Raw genomic sequence first — 16,884 nt, 5'->3', positions numbered from 1 at the left:
GCCAGGGGGTGGGGAAGGGGTGGCCTCTTGGCTGCCAGCCCACAAGATTGTAGCCACGGCTCACTGTCCACCTGATGTCACCACCCCTTTCCGGCAGGCAGAGCCCCTCAGTGATGACTGATACATGAGGCCTGTGGGCCACAGACCTCTGAGTACAGCTGAGCATGAGCTCTCATCAGATTCCACATCAGACCTGAAGCCTGCGGTGTGATGCTGCCTTTAGTTTCCTCGTCATGATCTCTCTCTTAACCTTAGTCTCCATTCATTTCAGGTTGAAAGTAGGTGGGGTTCAGTATCAGGCAAGGAGCTGGGATGGAGGGGATCTAATCCAGGGCAGGGGCTAGCCAGAAATCTGCCAGTTCTGTCTGCTTTTCAGGGCCTGAGGCCAAAGGGACCCTGTAGAAAGATGATGGAGGCTCCACCTTCCCCCAGGTGACCCTGTTCTCTCCAATGGTGTCCTGAGGCCTCTGGGGGCCATCCCAGGGCTACGTGCTGATGAATGGGCATCAGTCACTGGGAAAGCACATCTGGGTGGCAGAAGCCCATAAGGACGGAAGAAAATACCATGGAAGGATGGGCCAGATGGACTGTAAGGAGTCATGGGCTACAGGAAAACTTTATAGCCCCTGGCTCACCTGTCTGTACAAAGTACCTTTTGGCTCAGGTGTGCCCATTTTCTTAGCCTCTCAATTCTCTTTTCCAGATTGTGACCATCTTGGCAAACATGTCTGTCCTAGAGCAGTGTGCCTCTGACATCATTCAGGAGAACGGTATGTCTTTGTGTTTGTGTAAAGGCCCGTGTGTAGGCACGGACATTTGTGCACGTGGGTCTCCACACTTGCATGAGCGTGTGTGTGTGCTTATGTGGGCGACTGGGTCAATATGTAAATATTTGCTTCTGTGGGGCTTCAATGCTAGTGGGAGGCAGACACTGAAAAAGAAGATTTAGAATGTCAGGTGCAAAAAATAAAACAAGGAAGGAGATAAGGTGAATTCGAGGTAGAAGTGTGGCAGTTTACTATTTTAACTAGGGAGATGAAGAGAAGACAGAGATTTCATTATGATTCTAAAAGCAAAAGTCTATTCCTACAGAGGATATGTTCCAACTTTAAACCATTCCCATCACATTGGATTTGGCCTCAGGAGAAAGTGGAAGTGCCTGGGAAGGGAGCAGGGTAGGGGAGTAGGTCAGGGCCAGCTGGATCCCTTGATGCCTTGCCTGAGAGCATCTCTTTCCTCCTGCTCCCACCTTGTGCTGAGGGCATCACCAGGGTCCAGGTGAGATGGGCCAGGTTTCATTGGCCTGGAAGCTAATCATAGCAGCCTCCACTGGGGGACAGGTTGGTTGCCTTGCAGCTGGGAATGAAATGGCAAGGGCTTCCCATGACTGAGAAATAAGGGGGCAATTAGTAAGGTTGGAAACCAAAGACGCTAATGTGAGTGAGCTGGGAGCCCGGGCAGCTGCCTCTGCTCTTGTTAAGCCCCCTTCTCCCAGGTTGCTCTGCTGCTCTGACAGACATACACATTCCCTACCTCCCATTGCTCTATTAGTAATCGAATGACATCATTTTGTGTTAATTTTATGTGATTGGGCTAATAATGAAAAACTTTACTGAGCCAGCTGAGACTGAGAGGCTGAGGGGTATCATTTGGGATCTATTCCTTCAGCGCCCAGAGCCTTTGCTTAAGGTGGTCAGTGGGAGTGTTTTAGAGGATCCTGCATTTACTGTGTGTTCAGCAGAGCACCAGGTATGCAGTCAAAGCTCAGTAATAGCATGAAAAAAATTTAAAAGGGTGTCCTCCAGATGTCCCTTCCAAGTGGAGTGACTTGGTACGTGGAATCAGAGACACCCCCAGGGCAGAAGGAGTGGGAAAGGTGGGCTTGCCCAGGTTCCTCCTGTGGTTGAGACCCCCGAGTCGTCCTGACAGCCTTTGCTTGAGCCTGTGGCCATCCAACCGGCTGGCCCCAGAGGACATCTCCCTGCTGGCGTGGCACCAGCTCTTCATCGCTTTCCACCCAGGGGTCCAGCTTATCCTGGGCATGCTATCTGAGAAGCCAAGGTCTGGGACCCCCGCCGAGGTGGCGGCCTGCGAGCGAGTCCAGCAGAAGGCTGCGGTGACCCTGGCCCGTCTCAGCCGAGACCCAGATGTGGCACGTGAGGCCGTGCGGCTGAGCTGTAAGTGGTGCTGGTGGTGGCAGAGAGTGGGGGACCTGGGATAGGAGCAGCCGTGATTTCATGGTGGCCGTGGTGATGGAGGACTCAGCAGGGCTGGCTGTGCTAGGAAATGCTGGCATGGGAGCCTGCGGCGCAGCCCCGACTTAGCTTCCTTTCACCTGGGGCTGAAGCGAGAGAGAGGAGACGAGAGAGGTTTAAGTTGGCCAGAAGGGTGACTCTCCTGCCAGCTTCCTGTTAATGAGGACCCTGTTCCTTCACTTACTCATTCATTTCTTCACTTATTCACTTATCCGCTTACTCATGTGCTTCCTTATTCACTCATTTGTTCACACATTCATTCATTCATCCTTTGGTTTATTCCTTCATTAACTCATTTATTGCTTCATTTATCCACCATTAAGTCATTTATTAATTCACTCATTAAATCACTCATTTATTCAGTTAGTCACTTATTTACCCAACAGATGTTTTCAGAGCACCCACTCTTTGCTAGGCTAGGTGTTCTGCTAGGTGTTCTGAGTGCTGGGCATATAACACTGATTATAGCAGCGTCCTGACCACAGCGGCTTCCAGCCTAAGGGTGGTGGCAGCAATGGAAAGAAAAAATTGCGCTTGAATATCACAGAGCGACACTCAAAGCATGTCCAGCATACAGAGAAGTAGCCCTCGTTTATCTGGGTGGGTCAGAGAATGTTTAACAAGGAGGAGACTCTTCAGCTGTGGTCTGAGGTGTTATTTGGGTATGAGGGCCAAGGAAGGACGCCAGGTCGAGGCAGGAGAATAAGCCTGGCGGTGTCGCCGACCATCCAGGCATTCGGAGGGCAGCAGGAGGTGGTCCTGGGGCAGCAGAGGTTCCACTTCATAATGCCTTCATGGTGGATAAACATACAGACTCTGTCTGCACATCTTTTATTACTATTTTATAATGAGTTTTTTTCCTCCATTGTGGTTGTTTTCAGAGTTTAAAAAAGAGTCAATTTGCATGGAAAAGCAAAGTCATTTATTTCACTTTCCACTGTAAAGGCTTAGGAAACATTCATCTACCCAAACTGTAGTCTTCTACAATTTTAGCTGCAATATATTTTCTGACCCATAATGGGCAATTGAGGGAAAAAAAGGTACTGGGAAGTTCCCCTGATAAAGATATAAATATTAAATGTAGCACTGAATTAACATTGGAGGTGCCTGCACAGGAAGTTCTTTCTCAGAAAGACCTGCAGTGTCCTCTGCGCTCACACCTCTGTCCTGCAGCTGAGCTCCGTCCTGGCCAGGGTTCTGGCACTTAGAGGTTTGGTTTTGATGCTCTGGCTCATCCTGGCCCTGACAGGGTCTGTTCACAGCTGAGAGAGCAGAAAGTCTCCCCAACAAGCTCCTCAGTGGAGGTGGGGGAGTTCAGCCCCTTTCCCTGCCAACTGTTGGCCACCTGTCTCCACGGGGCCCCATGCAGAGGGCTGAGTGTGACAGACGGGGGCACCTCTGGGTCAGGCCCAGCCAGCCCCATCCCAACCCCCGTGTCTCACGCAGGTATGTCCCGCCTCATCGAACTCTGCCGCTCGCCCTCAGAGAGGAACAGCAGTGACGCGGTGCTGGTGGCCTGCCTGGTGAGTTCTCAGTCCTGCCCCAGCTTCCTTCCTGGGCTTTGGGGTTGCAGACCAGGGGCCAGGAGAACAGGCTGTGTCACAGTGGGCTTGGGTAAGCCAGGCAACTTCTCTGGGTTTCCGCTGTTCTCTTTAAAGTGGTGATAAGAGTAATACTTGTTCCATTTTATTCATAAAATTATGATGAAAGTTAAATGAGGTCATATGTATGAAAGGCAGAGGTCCAGGGAACCCCCATTACCACATTTTTAGTAACTTTTGAGGTTCTGGGGGATCTTCACGGCAGGTCAAGACCAGAGTGGCCAGCTGGCAGGATGCTGGGTGATGTTAGTGATGGCGTGGGAGCTAGGCTGTGATGTCTTCTGCCTGTCTTCTTCTGTGAGAAAGCTTTCCCTCCTTAGATGGAGCCCCTCTGCTGGTGCTCTTCCAGCTTTGTCACTCCCTCCTCCTTTGTGGAGTAGGAGAGGACAGGACAGGTAGTATTCAGCCAGCCCCCAGGATCGTCACCCTGAACCTAGCACATCCCAGGAGGTCCCCACCCAACTTCTTGATGCTTGAGTCCACTGTGGAAGTACTGACAGCACCAGAGAGGAATGCAGGCCTTGTTTCTATACCTCTCCCTACTGGGTTGTACCAAAGCCCAAAGCAGGGCAGCTTCTAGTTAGGAGCATGGAGGAGCAGGAGAGCCATTGTACAGACAGGCCATCTGACTTCCAGAGGGGGTGCCAAGTCCTGATGGGTCCTCAAGGACCATGAGGGAGAAGCGATAGAACTAGAGGGCCTTCAAGCTGTTTCACCATAAAGCCCCTCCTCACCCTGTCCTTTTTCTGAAAACTGAGCTCATCCCATTTCTGGGCACTCCTGACGGGTATTGTGCGGTGGTGGAAACAGCACGCCTTACAGTCAGACCCACCTGTCTTGATTTTGCCATTAATGAGCTGCATGCCATTAGGCTGGCCACTAAGTGCTGTAAATTGTATTCAATGAATATTTGCTCAGTGATTCCACGGGCCATGTACTCTTCTAAGCTTTTGGGATACAACCGTGGGGAAAAAAGACAAAAATCTCAGCTCTGTTGGGGCTTTTGTTCTGCTACATGCAGAACAGCTTTCACGATTTTTCTGTGTTTGGCAATCTGGTGAGGCTATGGACCCCTTCTCAGTATTAGGTTTTAAATGTACAAAATAAAATATGCAAAATTAGAAGGGAAACAATCATATTAAAATAATTATTAGACTAAACAAATGGTGTGTGTATGTATATATACACACACACACACACACACACACACACACACACACACATACTTTTAAATTAACACATTAAATGAAAGCTAGCAAGGAGTCTTGACTAGCAATGAGCGTAAGTGATATTTGACAGAACTCCAAAAGCTGTAATGGGATGTGAAAGTGTCTGATTTCTATGGACGAGCAAGTAGTAGGCATCGCAGAGACTTCCTGTTTTGTTGCTACATTCATAACCGAGGACAGGGTATTTCAAGGGCAGTAAATATAAAGATGTATTTTTTTCCCCTGGAAGTTCACAGACCTTAATTCCATCTGGTCTAGTGAGTAAAATGGAGAGAGTTAATTCCTGGCAAATACATAATCATTGACCCCAACTACCGTATCGTCACAACGCGGGCAGCCAGCAACTGCGCGTCACTGAAGAGGCCTGAGGAAGTGCTGAGAAACGATAAAACTCCATTCAGATGTGCAGGCTTGTTATGATTCCTTTTCCATTTTTATTATTAGTTTGAAGGCAAGCATACAGAAGGGCTTGGCCTCTATCTTCAATCACTTGAAGGACTTACCGGTAGAAAAGGGATTAAATTTCTCCTTGTGGAAGGGGTGTTGGAGGCTGAAGAGAGGCCCTCCCTCCTGAACCCATCCTTCGTGTGGCTGCCAGGCTGACTCTCCTCAGGACAGCTTGCAATCATGACCCGTCCATAAGCCATCCTTCCCTGGTTCCCCTTGCTGATGACCCCATGTGCTCAGTCCTTCACAGCCTGGCTCTGACCCAGCTGCGGTCTGAAGGCTTCCCACTGCCTCCAGGCCCTGTCCTGCTGGGCTCGGTCAGAGGGCTTGAGCCGCCTGGACACTGTGCCTTGGCCCTTGTTGCGAGCAAATGCTCTCTCAGTACCTCGATCAGCACCTCCTTCAAGGCTCAGATCAAAATCCCTCTCCTCCTTGAGGCTTCCTGGGAGCTCTCTGTGGCCCAGAGACAGGGAGTCCTCAGTCTGCACCCGGGCCTGCCTGCTTGGACTTTGTTTTCCCCGTAGGAGGCAGCTTGTGTTATCCTGTGTTCTAGGTGTTTTTAAGGGAGGCTCTTGGAATTCAGACACACGCCTGCTAATGCTGCAGGTCTTGACTTCTTGACCAGACCAGCCTGTTTCCAGCCATGCTTTCTTGCTGCCACATCTTGTGGCTCTGGTCGTGCTACCTTGGCTCATGGGAGAGGATCTGTATTTCTCCTCCTCTACCCTGGAACTTTCTCTGGGTCTTGTATCTCCCTAGGACCTTGGTGACTGTTTCTTGCCTCACTGAGGGACTGATAGACTTGTTTCCTTGCCCCCAGTCATCAGTGTTGGTGGGTGTTTGTGGTTTGGCTCCCAGAGGGGGCTTCACACTTGAGTGCGGCCCCCTGGCTGGTGAGGTGGGAGCCGCTTGGAGCCAGGGCTGGTGACGGAGTTGGAGGCTCCCTCTCCTGCCCCTCCCCAATCCTTCTTCCTGGTTTCGAAGGCTCTCTTCAGGTGACGGGAGGACATTTCAATTATCATCTCCCAGTCTGGGAAAGTGGCAGCGCGGACTGCCTCTCGCAAATGGAATTGATTTTTCCTTAATGAAACAGCTGTCAGTGGGCCGCTGGGCTTGTTTAATACTTGGGGGTTTGCAGACTGTTGGGGAATGAGATCCTGGCAAGACTGGCTGTTAACCCTCTGAGGAAAGCAGAGGCCAAGAAAAAGGCTTCAGAAGGGTGAAGGTTCCTTTGAGGACCTGGATTCTGAGGAGAGGGTGCCCTGAAATCATTTGGTTCATGTCCTGCGTACTTTCTGGGGACCCTGAGGAGATGAGGGTATCCATTTGCCTGTGTGGGTGTGCGGGTTTTTTTCCCCCTCTGTTTCTAGTTCTCTCTCTTGTGTTTTGTTTTTGCTTTTCTCTCCTTCTAGAGGTTGCCTCCTCCCTTAGGGGTGTCTCTCTCTCCTTCTCTCCCCTCCCCCTTCTTTTTACCCACCTCAGTCCTCCTTCCCTTCCTCTACTCCCTCTTCATCTCCAACCTCCCTCCTGTTACCTCCAGCATACGCTCGCTCTTTCTCGGACACTGTCTCTTTCTCTCTCCAGCTCCCTGTCCTGCTTGGTCTCTCTTCTTCCCCAAGTCCATCCCTGCCTCTGTTTTAATAGTTCCTTCTTGTTCTGTTCTTCTGATGTTGTCTCTTTTCTCTCTCTCTGCTATTTTCTTATTCTATCTCATTTTCTCTTTTCATGGCTCTATTTTCATGGGTCTATTTTCTACCTATTTCTTTGTTTCTCTTTTTCCTTCCCTCCCTCTTGCTTTATATTTAGCCCTGATGATGTAAAATACATTGATGGGCTCATATTCTCCCATCTGATAAGGATCCCTGGTTCCATTTTTACCATGACAGCTCAATAGGGTTGTTTCTCCCAGTTGGAGCCAAGAGGAATCAGAAAGTACAATGGAGTTCAGCCTTTAACCCTTGGGGAAATCATGCCCCAGGAGAGGCAGGACACAGTAGTTAGAGACAGGCTCCTGGAGCCTCCTTCCTGCCATGAGAGTCTCAGACCTTGTTCATGTGCCAGAGATGCACGTCCCTTCTCCTTGATCCAGCTTGGACATGGCAGTGCCTGTTAGTCCAGCAAACAACTTAAGCCATCTTCCTTTTTCACCAACTTGGCAATTTCTCAGCAGTAGGTTACCTCTCATGTCTAGGTACTGAGCTGTATGGCTGCCTTGTACTCAACATAACCAAGTATTCTGGGCTTTCAGCATCCTGCCTGTGTGTGGGTAGGTATGAGGACCCTAGAGTTGGACTGCTGTGTGATCTTGGGAAGGCCACTTTCCCTCTCTGAGCCTTAGTCTACTTATTTCTGAGTTGAAGATCATGATACTTACCTTGCCGTATCCTGTAGGGATGAAATGAGATACTATGTATAGATACTCAGGAAGAGTTGGCATTCCTCCTTCTTTGCTTCTTCTGCCATGCTGGATCTTCCTCTCTTTGTTTCCCAGGGGAGGGGCATCCTTAAGATCCCACCTTGTTCCCTGCTGTGTACAGGCTAGAAAAGAGGGAAGGAATAAATATTCACTGAGTGCTTAGCATGCACTGCCTCAGTGCTCTAGGTAAGTGCACAGCTCACTTTTAGTTTCAGGTTACTCTAGCAGGAGAACCCCTAAGCACTTCATTTGTTCTTTTTTACTTTCCAACAAACATTTATTGGGTCCTGTGCTAAGCCCTGTTCTACCTACTGTGGAGACAGAGAAAAATAAAAGTCTCTACCCTTGGGGAGCTCAGAGTGTCATGTGGGAGACAGAAGAGTGAGATGGTTGAGGTCAGCCCAGGGAGAGACTGTCTCTGCTTCACAGGATTAAGGAAGGCTTCACAGAGGAGGTAACAGTGGGCCAGGCCTTGTAGGATGAATGTAACTGCTGAAAGAGTGGGGAGGGGCTTCGCAGCATGGGGAAGAGCTGAGCAAGGGCACAAGGACAGAAAACAGGATAGTGGACTCAGGAAAGAGTTTAACCCTCAGTGTCTGGGGACCTGGGCAGTGGTTTCATTCTGTCTGAACCTCTTTCCTCTTCATCCACATCTTGGTGGCAGAATTTCCATCTCCTTTAACTTTATGACCTTCCTTCCTCTCTCTCTTTTCCCTCCTTCCCATCCCAAAATTGCTTCACTCAAGACCTTGTTGAATTTATGGATAAATTAAAAGTCCTTGCTGTTCTCAGGTTCCTCTAGGGACCTGGAAGCAAGAATATAATTCCACTGATGCTTTTGGCAGTTCAAGTCTCTAGGATAAACAAATTGTGAACTTAAATATGTCACTGAATTGACCCGATCCTTAAAATAATACATCTTTAGAACAACCAGTTTCCTAAGATGTCTGAAAAACCAAGATGGCAAGACCATTATTAAGATCATGAAGACTTTCAGATGATATCCACCACAGTGACCAAGCTACAAATGAAACCTGGTGACCACATGATAAGGTTGCTATGGTGACCAGGTGACCAAAAGGACCAGATCACTAAAGTGTCAAGGTGATGATCAGCCCGAGTTGGCTGGTAAATGAGCCACCTTCTGAAATACATCTCTCAGGGCAGTTGAGGGAAATACTTACACATAAGCAGGGCCCAATCTGATTTCTTCTGTTCTCTCCCCAGGCTGCTCTGCGGAGATTGGCCGGGGTCTGCCCTGAAGGCCTCCAGGACTCTGACTTCCAGCAGCTGGTTCAGCCCCGGCTTGTGGACTCTTTCTTACTCTGCAGCAACATGGAGGAGAGTTTTGTGTAGCAAGTGTGGGAGAGGAAAGGCTTTCGGCCTCATTCTCAACCCCCTCGTATATACCTGTGAATACACCTGCCTACACTCCAGCCCCCTCACCTCCCTATTTATACTTAATTTATTTTTTACGTGAAATGAACAGAAGGCTAAATATTCTAGCAACATCATCAGGCAGGCTGTGGTCCTTGGGAGTCTTTTTTGTTTTTATTTTTTGACTTCTGTGACTTTTCAGTTGCAGGTGTTGAAATGCATAATGGCTAACATGACAGGTTGTCATGGCGATTTCACTTCATCTTGCTTTCTCTACTCTCACTATACAATCTTGCCTAATTTTTTAAAAAACTTGAGAACCAGAGTATTTTAGCTGCCCTGCAGGTTTTTTTTTTGTTAAAGTTGGATTTGCTCTTTCTAAAAATTTTTAAATGAACTTCATAGTTGGACAGAATATACTAGAAGGATATTCTAGTTTTACTCTTTAATAAATAAAATCATATAAAATGTGTCTTGGATTCTCTGATTAAATTATGTCTTGGACTAACTTCTCACTTCCCAAGGTTTCATGCCATAAAAACTTTCTCAGCTATTAAAAGTGCATAGAAAGTTTTATTGCTTTCATAGCTGCATAAATGGATCAGGTTCTGAGTGATTTAGGGAGAAATCAAAAGATTTCCAAAGCCCTAGGAACTCAGTTTCCCTTGGCTTGCTCTACTGTAAACTCATGGTAAATGGTATCCTCAGATGCAGCTTTAGTGAAAAATACCTCTTAAAAGTATACTTGAAAGTAATGGTGTGCTGGAGCTGGCTTATGTCAACTCACAATGGACAGCTGTGAGGATTTCTTCCCAACTCCACATTCAATGATCCCATTTGGTAACTTGTAGTTGGCAATAGTGACAGTATTTGCACCACAGAAATTGGCAAATGCTACAAATCAGAGCCTTTGTGTTTTTTTCGGAGAGCTTATTTACCAATATTATTGCTTAAAAGTATCATAAAAATCTGTGAATCTTTCTGAAGAATTTAATACCATCATATTATATGATTTTATAACAATTCAAGAAATATTTAATTCCATTACATCAGGAGGCTAAAAGAGAAAAAACTATATGATCACATCAATAGATGCAGAAAAAGCATTTCACAAAATACAAGAGTTCATGATAAAAACTCTCAGTAAACTAGGAATAAAGGAAAATTTCCTCAACTTGTTAAAAATATCTATGAAAAACCTACATAGCTCACAACATCATACTTGAAGTTTTCCTACTAAGAAACACAAAGCTTTCACAAAAGTTCAGGTACAATCAAAGATGTCTCCTCTCATCACTTCTTTTCAACATTGTACTGGAGATTCCAGCTAATGCAGTGTAAGAAAAGGAAATAAGAGATATACAGATTGGGAAGAGAGAAATAAAACTGTTTTGTTCACAGATGACATGCTCATTGATGTAAAAAATCTGAAATAACTGACCAAAAAAAAAAAAAATCCCTATTGGAACTAATAATCAATTATAGCAAAGTTGCAGGATACCAAGTTTATATGCAAAAGTCAATTGCTTTTTTGTAAACCAACAATGAACAAGTGGAATTTGAAATTAAAAATACATTATTGTTCATTAGCACCATCCCCCAATGAAATAGTTAGGTATAAATCGAACAAAATATATACAAGATCTGTATAAGGAAAACTAAAACATTCTAATGAATAAAATAAAAGAAGAACTAAGTAAATGGAGAGATATTTCATGTTCATGCATAGGAAGACTCAATATTGTCAAAATGTCAGTCATTCCCAACATTATAGATTCAGTGCAATCCCACTCAAAACCCCAGCAAGCTATTTTGTGGATATCAACAAACTGATTCTAAAGCTTACACAGGAGGCAAAAGAGTGAAAATAGTCAACACAATATCGAAGGAGAAGGACAAAGTTGGAAGACTTTGACTTCAAGACTTACTATAAAGCTACAGTAATCAAGACAGTGTAGTGTTGGTGAAAGAAAAATAGATGAATGGAACAGAATAGAGCCCAGAAATAAAAGCATGCCCCCCGCCCTGTAAGTGTAGTCTATTGATCTTTGACAAGGAGCAAAGGCAATACAATGGAACAAAGGTAGTGTCTTCAACAAAAAAAAAAAAAAAAAAGAAAAAGAATCTAGATACAGATCTTACATCTTTTACAAAAATTAACTCAACATGGATCACAGACCTAAGTGTAAAACTCAAAATATAAAACTCCTCAAAGCTAGCATAGGAGAAAATCTAGAAGACCTTGGATATGACAATGACTTTTTAGATGTAACACCAAAGCTGCGATTCATGAAAGAAATAATTGAAGAGCTGGACTTCATTAAAATTACAAATTTCTGCCCTGCAAAAGACAATGTCAAGAGAACGAGCAGATAAACCTCATGCTGGGAGAAAATTGATTTTGCAAAAGACACTTCTGGTAAAGGCTTGTTCTCAAAAATATACATATAACTCTTAAAACTCAACAATAAGACAAACGATTTTAAAAATGGACCAAAGATGTTAATAGGTACCTCACTAAGGAAGATATACAGATGAAAAATGAGCATATATAGGTGCTCAATATCATGTATCATCAGGGAAATGCAAATTAAAACAATAATGAAACACTACTACAAACTTATCAGAACGGCTCAAATCTAAAACACTGACATCAAACACTGGTGAGGATGTGGGACAACAAGAACTCTCATTCATTGGTGGTGGGAATGAAAACTGTATTAGCCACTTTAGAAGACAGTTTGTGGGTTTCTTACAAAACTAAACATATTCTTACTATACAAAACAGCTTGTGCTCACTGGTATTTACCCAAAGGAGATGATAAATTATGTCCACACAAAATCCTGCACGTGGATGATTCTAGCAACTTTATTTATAATTGTCAAAACTTGGAAGAAGCCAAGATGTCCTTCAGTAGACGAATAGAAAAATAAACTGTGGTACATCCAGGCAATGGAATATTATTCAATGCTAAGAAGAAAGGATCTATTAAGGTGTAAAAAGACATGGAGAAAACTTAAGTGCTTATTATTAAGTGAAAGAAGCCAATCTGGAAAGTCTCCATACTGTATAATTCCAACTATATGATATCCTGCAAAAGGCTAAACTATGGAGACAGTAAAAAAAAAAATCAGTGGTTGTAGGAGTTGGGATGAGGAGGGAAGAATAGGGAGAGCACAGAGAATTTTTAGAGCAGTGGAAACTCTATGACACTATAATGATAATGACACATCATTATGCATTTGTCCAAACCAATAGCATGTACAAAATCAAGAATGAACCATAATGTAAACTATGGACTTTGGGAGATTATAATGTGTCAATGTAGGTTCATTGATTATAACAAGTGTTCCACTCTGGTGGGAGATGTTGATAATGGAGCATGCTATGCATGAATGGGGGCACAAGGTATATGGGAAATCTCTGTGCCGTCACCTAAATTTTCCTGTGAACCTTAACAATAAAAAGTCTTAATAACAACAACAACAACAATAATAATAATAGAATAGAGCAAGATATATTCAAAGTCATGGAAGAGAAAAATCTGTAACCTAGGATATTCTACCCAGAGAGATTATCATTTAGAATAGAAGGAAAGAAAGAATTTCTCGGATAAGCAAAAATTAAAAGAATACAGCAACACACAACCTATCTTAAAAGAAACATTGGAAGGTCTTCTCTAAGTAGAAAAGAAATAAGAATGTATAGAAAAGAGAAAAATCACAGTGGGAAATGCAATGATAACTACAATGAACAGTAAAAGAATAAACATGAAGATGTAAGTGAGGACATTAAAATCATAAAATGTGGGGGAGAGGGGTAAGAAAAATGCAGATTTTTTTAAGAATGTGTTTGAGTCTGTATGATAACCAATCTAAAACAAGGAGATAAGTAATGGGTTAACATACTTGAAAAATAGGGTAACCACAAATCAAAAACATAGAGTCACAAAAACCAAAAAAGAAAAGAACTCAAGCATAATACAAAAGAAAATCATCAAAACACAAAAGGAAAAACAAAAAGAAAAAGAAAGGAAGAAGAAATACAAAATCAACTGGAAAACAAGGTTTGAAATGGTAATATCCACACATCCATCAATAATTATCTTAAATGTCAATGGACTAAATGCTCCAATCAAAAGACAGAGTGGCAGACTGGATAATAAAACAAGAGTACACAATATGTTTCCTACAAAAGACCCCCTTTCGGGTGAAGGACACACAGAGATGGAAAGTGAGAGGATGGAAAAAGATTATTTCACACAAATGGAAATGACAAGAAAGTAAGGGTAGCAATACTCATATCAGACAAAATAGACTTTAAAACAAAGGCTATAAAGAAAGATAAAGGACACATATAATGATAAAATGAGCAATATAAGAAGAGGATATTACACGCATTAACATATATGCATCCAATATAGAACACTTAAATACGTAAAACAAACACTAACAGACGTAAATGGAGAAATTGATGGGAATACAATAAAAGTAGGAGATTTTAACACCCCACTAAAATCAATGGACAGATCTTCCACACAGAAAATCAATAAGGCAACAGAGATACTAAATGACACAATTAAACAGTTAGACTTAACTGATATTTTTAGAACATTATATCCATTTTAGAAACAATATATACATTATTTTCCAGTATGTATGGAACATTCTCTAAGATAGACCACCTGACCAAGGAAATGAAGCCTTATATGCAGAGAACTACAAAACATTGATGGTGTTTATCAATTAAGTATATATCATTGTGGTATATATATATATATATATATATATATATATATATATGTAAAATGAAATACTACTCAGCCATAAAAAGAATAAAATAATGTCATTTGCAGCAACTTGCATGGACCTAGAGATTGTCATACTAAGTGAAGTAAGTCAGACAGAGAAAGAAAAGGACCATATGACATCACTTACATGAGGAGTCCTAAAAAAATGGACACAAATGAACTTCCTTAACAATACAAAGACAGACTTACAGACATAGTAAACAAACTTGTAGGTACTGGGAGTGGGGAGTAGAGGGATAAATTGGGAGTTTGGGATTTGCAGATACTAACTACATTGTGTATAAGATAGATTAAATAGCAAGGTCCCACAGGGAATTATATTAAATATCTTGTAGTAGCCTATAATGAATAAGAAAAGGAAAACATATATGTATAACTGAATCACTATGCTGTACACCAGAAATTAACACATTATAAACCAACTACATGTCAATGAAAAAAATGATATGAAATTAAAAGTTAGAAATATGTTAGAAATATGCATAATAGGTGATTTACTAACACTAAATATGCGGTGGAACATTCACCATCATTTTTGCTTTAAATGAAGATTTGCAAATGAAGATTATCAAAGTGACAATTCAGTTTTTTCAGTTAGAAAAATTAAAAAATTAAAATCCAACGGAGAGACAACCATATAACTGATAGATCTGACCACACAAAATTTATAGTCTCAAACATTCCTGCAAATATATCTATACTTGCATAAGAGAACCAAATTGCAAGCAGCCATCTTGCGGGAAAAAAACAAAAATCAAAAAACTTGCATTTCTTTTTTTGAAAGACTGATCAAAGACAGGAATGCAAGCATTTCAACCACATGATACAAAAGGAAAGGACTCTCACAATTTTTGATCTAGAAAGTAAATCGCTAACAAACATACATCTATGTATAGCACCACAAGTCATAAAATACTTGCAAATTAAAGGTCTTTAGCATACCCCTTTTCACATATTAAATAGATATCTTTAATGTTGAGAATCCAGAGTGAGAGCAGATACTGTGATATACTGTTTCAAGAAATGCTGTTGCTGGGATGTATTTGCCTGCATATTCTGGCTGGGATGGTCCTTATTAATATTGAAAAAACTAAAAATGCCCAGCATAAGATAAAAAGAAATGTCCCCACTTCACTGTAAAAAAAAAAAAATCAAAAAATGGGCAGAAGACCTAAACAGACATTTCTCCAATGAAGACATGTAAATGGCCAATATATACATGAAAAGATGTTCAGCATCAGTAATTATCAGAGACATGCAAATTAAAACTACAAAGAGGTATCACCTCAAACCAGTCAGAATGGCCATCACTAAAAAGTCCACAAATGAGAAATGCTGGAGAGGATGGGGAGAAAGGGAACCCTCTTACACTGTTGGTGGGAGTGTAGTTTGGTGTAGCTGCTATGGAACAGTATGGAGATTCCTCAAAAAACTGAAAATAGACTTTCCATATGATCCAGCAATCCCTCTCCTGGGCATCTATCCAGAGGGAACTCCAATTCAAAAAGATACATGCACCCCAATGTTCATAGCAGCACTATTTACAATAGCCAAGACATTGAAGCAACCTAAATATTCATTGACAGGTGACTGGGTAAAGAAGATGTGGTGTATATACATATGGAATACTACTCATCCATAAAAAAGAATAAAATATTGCCATTTGCAGCAACATGGAAGGACCTAGAGATCATCATACTAAGTGAAGTAAGTCAGACAGAGGAAGACAAATATCATGATATCACTTATATGTGGAATCTAAAAAAAAAAAAGACACAAATGAGCTTATTTACAAAACAGAAAGAGACTCACAGACATAGAAAACAAACTTATGGTTACTAAAGGGGAAATGGGGGGGCAGAGGGATAATTTAGGAGTTTGGGATTGACAGATACAAACTACTATATACAGAATAGATAAACAACATGGTCCTACCATATAGCACAGGGAACTATATTCAATGGCTTGTTGTAACTTGTAATGGAAAAGAATATGTATATAGTTACATGCATAACCGAATCACTATGTTGTACACCAGAAACAAATATAACATTGTGGATCAACCATACTTCAATTTGAAAAAGTGGGAAAAAAGAAAATAAGAAAAATTATGACAAAATAATGGCTGTAAAAAAAAACTTTAAAATGACACAAATGGTCTAATTTACAAAACAGACTTGCAGATATAGAAAACAAACTTATGGTTACTAAAGAGGAAAAGTAGGGAGGAATAAACTAGGAGTCTGCTATTAGCAGATACAAACTACTATATACAGAATAGATAAAAAACAAGGTCCTACTGTATAGCACAGGGAACTATATTCAATACCTTGTAATAACTTATAATAAAAAAGTATATATATGCATAACTGAATCATTATGCTGTATACTGGAAACTAACACAACATTGTAAATCAACTATACTTCAATAAAAGAAAACAATAGGAAGGGAAGATCTAAAGCTGAGGGGACGGAGAGCCTCTCCAATGGCATTGGAACACAAATGACAACTTCCATAAGATCCTCTGTGAGAGCATTCTGCCCTCCAGGGACCTGCAGCTCCATCATGCCTTCTTTTTGGCTATATTAAACTTCAGAATAATTACTGTCCCTTTAACAATATCTTTTGTAACTCCCACAGGTTCATAGCTTGAAGAGATGATGTTACACAGAAAGGAAACTTTATTAAAAAGCAAAAGAAGAGGAGGAAGAAAAGAAAGTTGAACACAGAATAGGAAACTCAGGCTG

At 42.2% G+C, this 16,884-nt stretch overlaps 1 protein-coding gene across 5 annotated transcripts in view; it reads left to right on the top strand.

The window, feature by feature from the left end:
- INSC (INSC spindle orientation adaptor protein) overlaps window positions 1–9,793 on the top strand; it is a 122,274-nt gene extending 112,481 nt beyond the window's left edge. For all 5 annotated transcript variants that reach the window (XM_045523936.2, XM_045523935.2, XM_010964825.3 and 2 more), the window contains 4 exons: window positions 704–770; window positions 2,022–2,177; window positions 3,702–3,778; window positions 9,176–9,793. In XM_045523936.2, the coding sequence (XP_045379892.1) occupies window positions 704–770; window positions 2,022–2,177; window positions 3,702–3,778; window positions 9,176–9,304 (429 nt within the window). In that variant the 3' untranslated portion in view covers window positions 9,305–9,793. The remainder of the gene's footprint in view (window positions 1–703; window positions 771–2,021; window positions 2,178–3,701; window positions 3,779–9,175) is intronic.
- The last annotated feature ends 7,091 nt before the right edge of the window (window positions 9,794–16,884 follow it).

Source organism: Camelus bactrianus, chromosome 10 (assembly GCF_048773025.1).
Source record: "Camelus bactrianus isolate YW-2024 breed Bactrian camel chromosome 10, ASM4877302v1, whole genome shotgun sequence".
NCBI lineage: Eukaryota > Metazoa > Chordata > Mammalia > Artiodactyla > Camelidae > Camelus > Camelus bactrianus.
The sequence above is the reverse complement of the archived record's forward strand: the minus strand, read 5'-3'. Positions and strand labels throughout refer to the sequence as shown.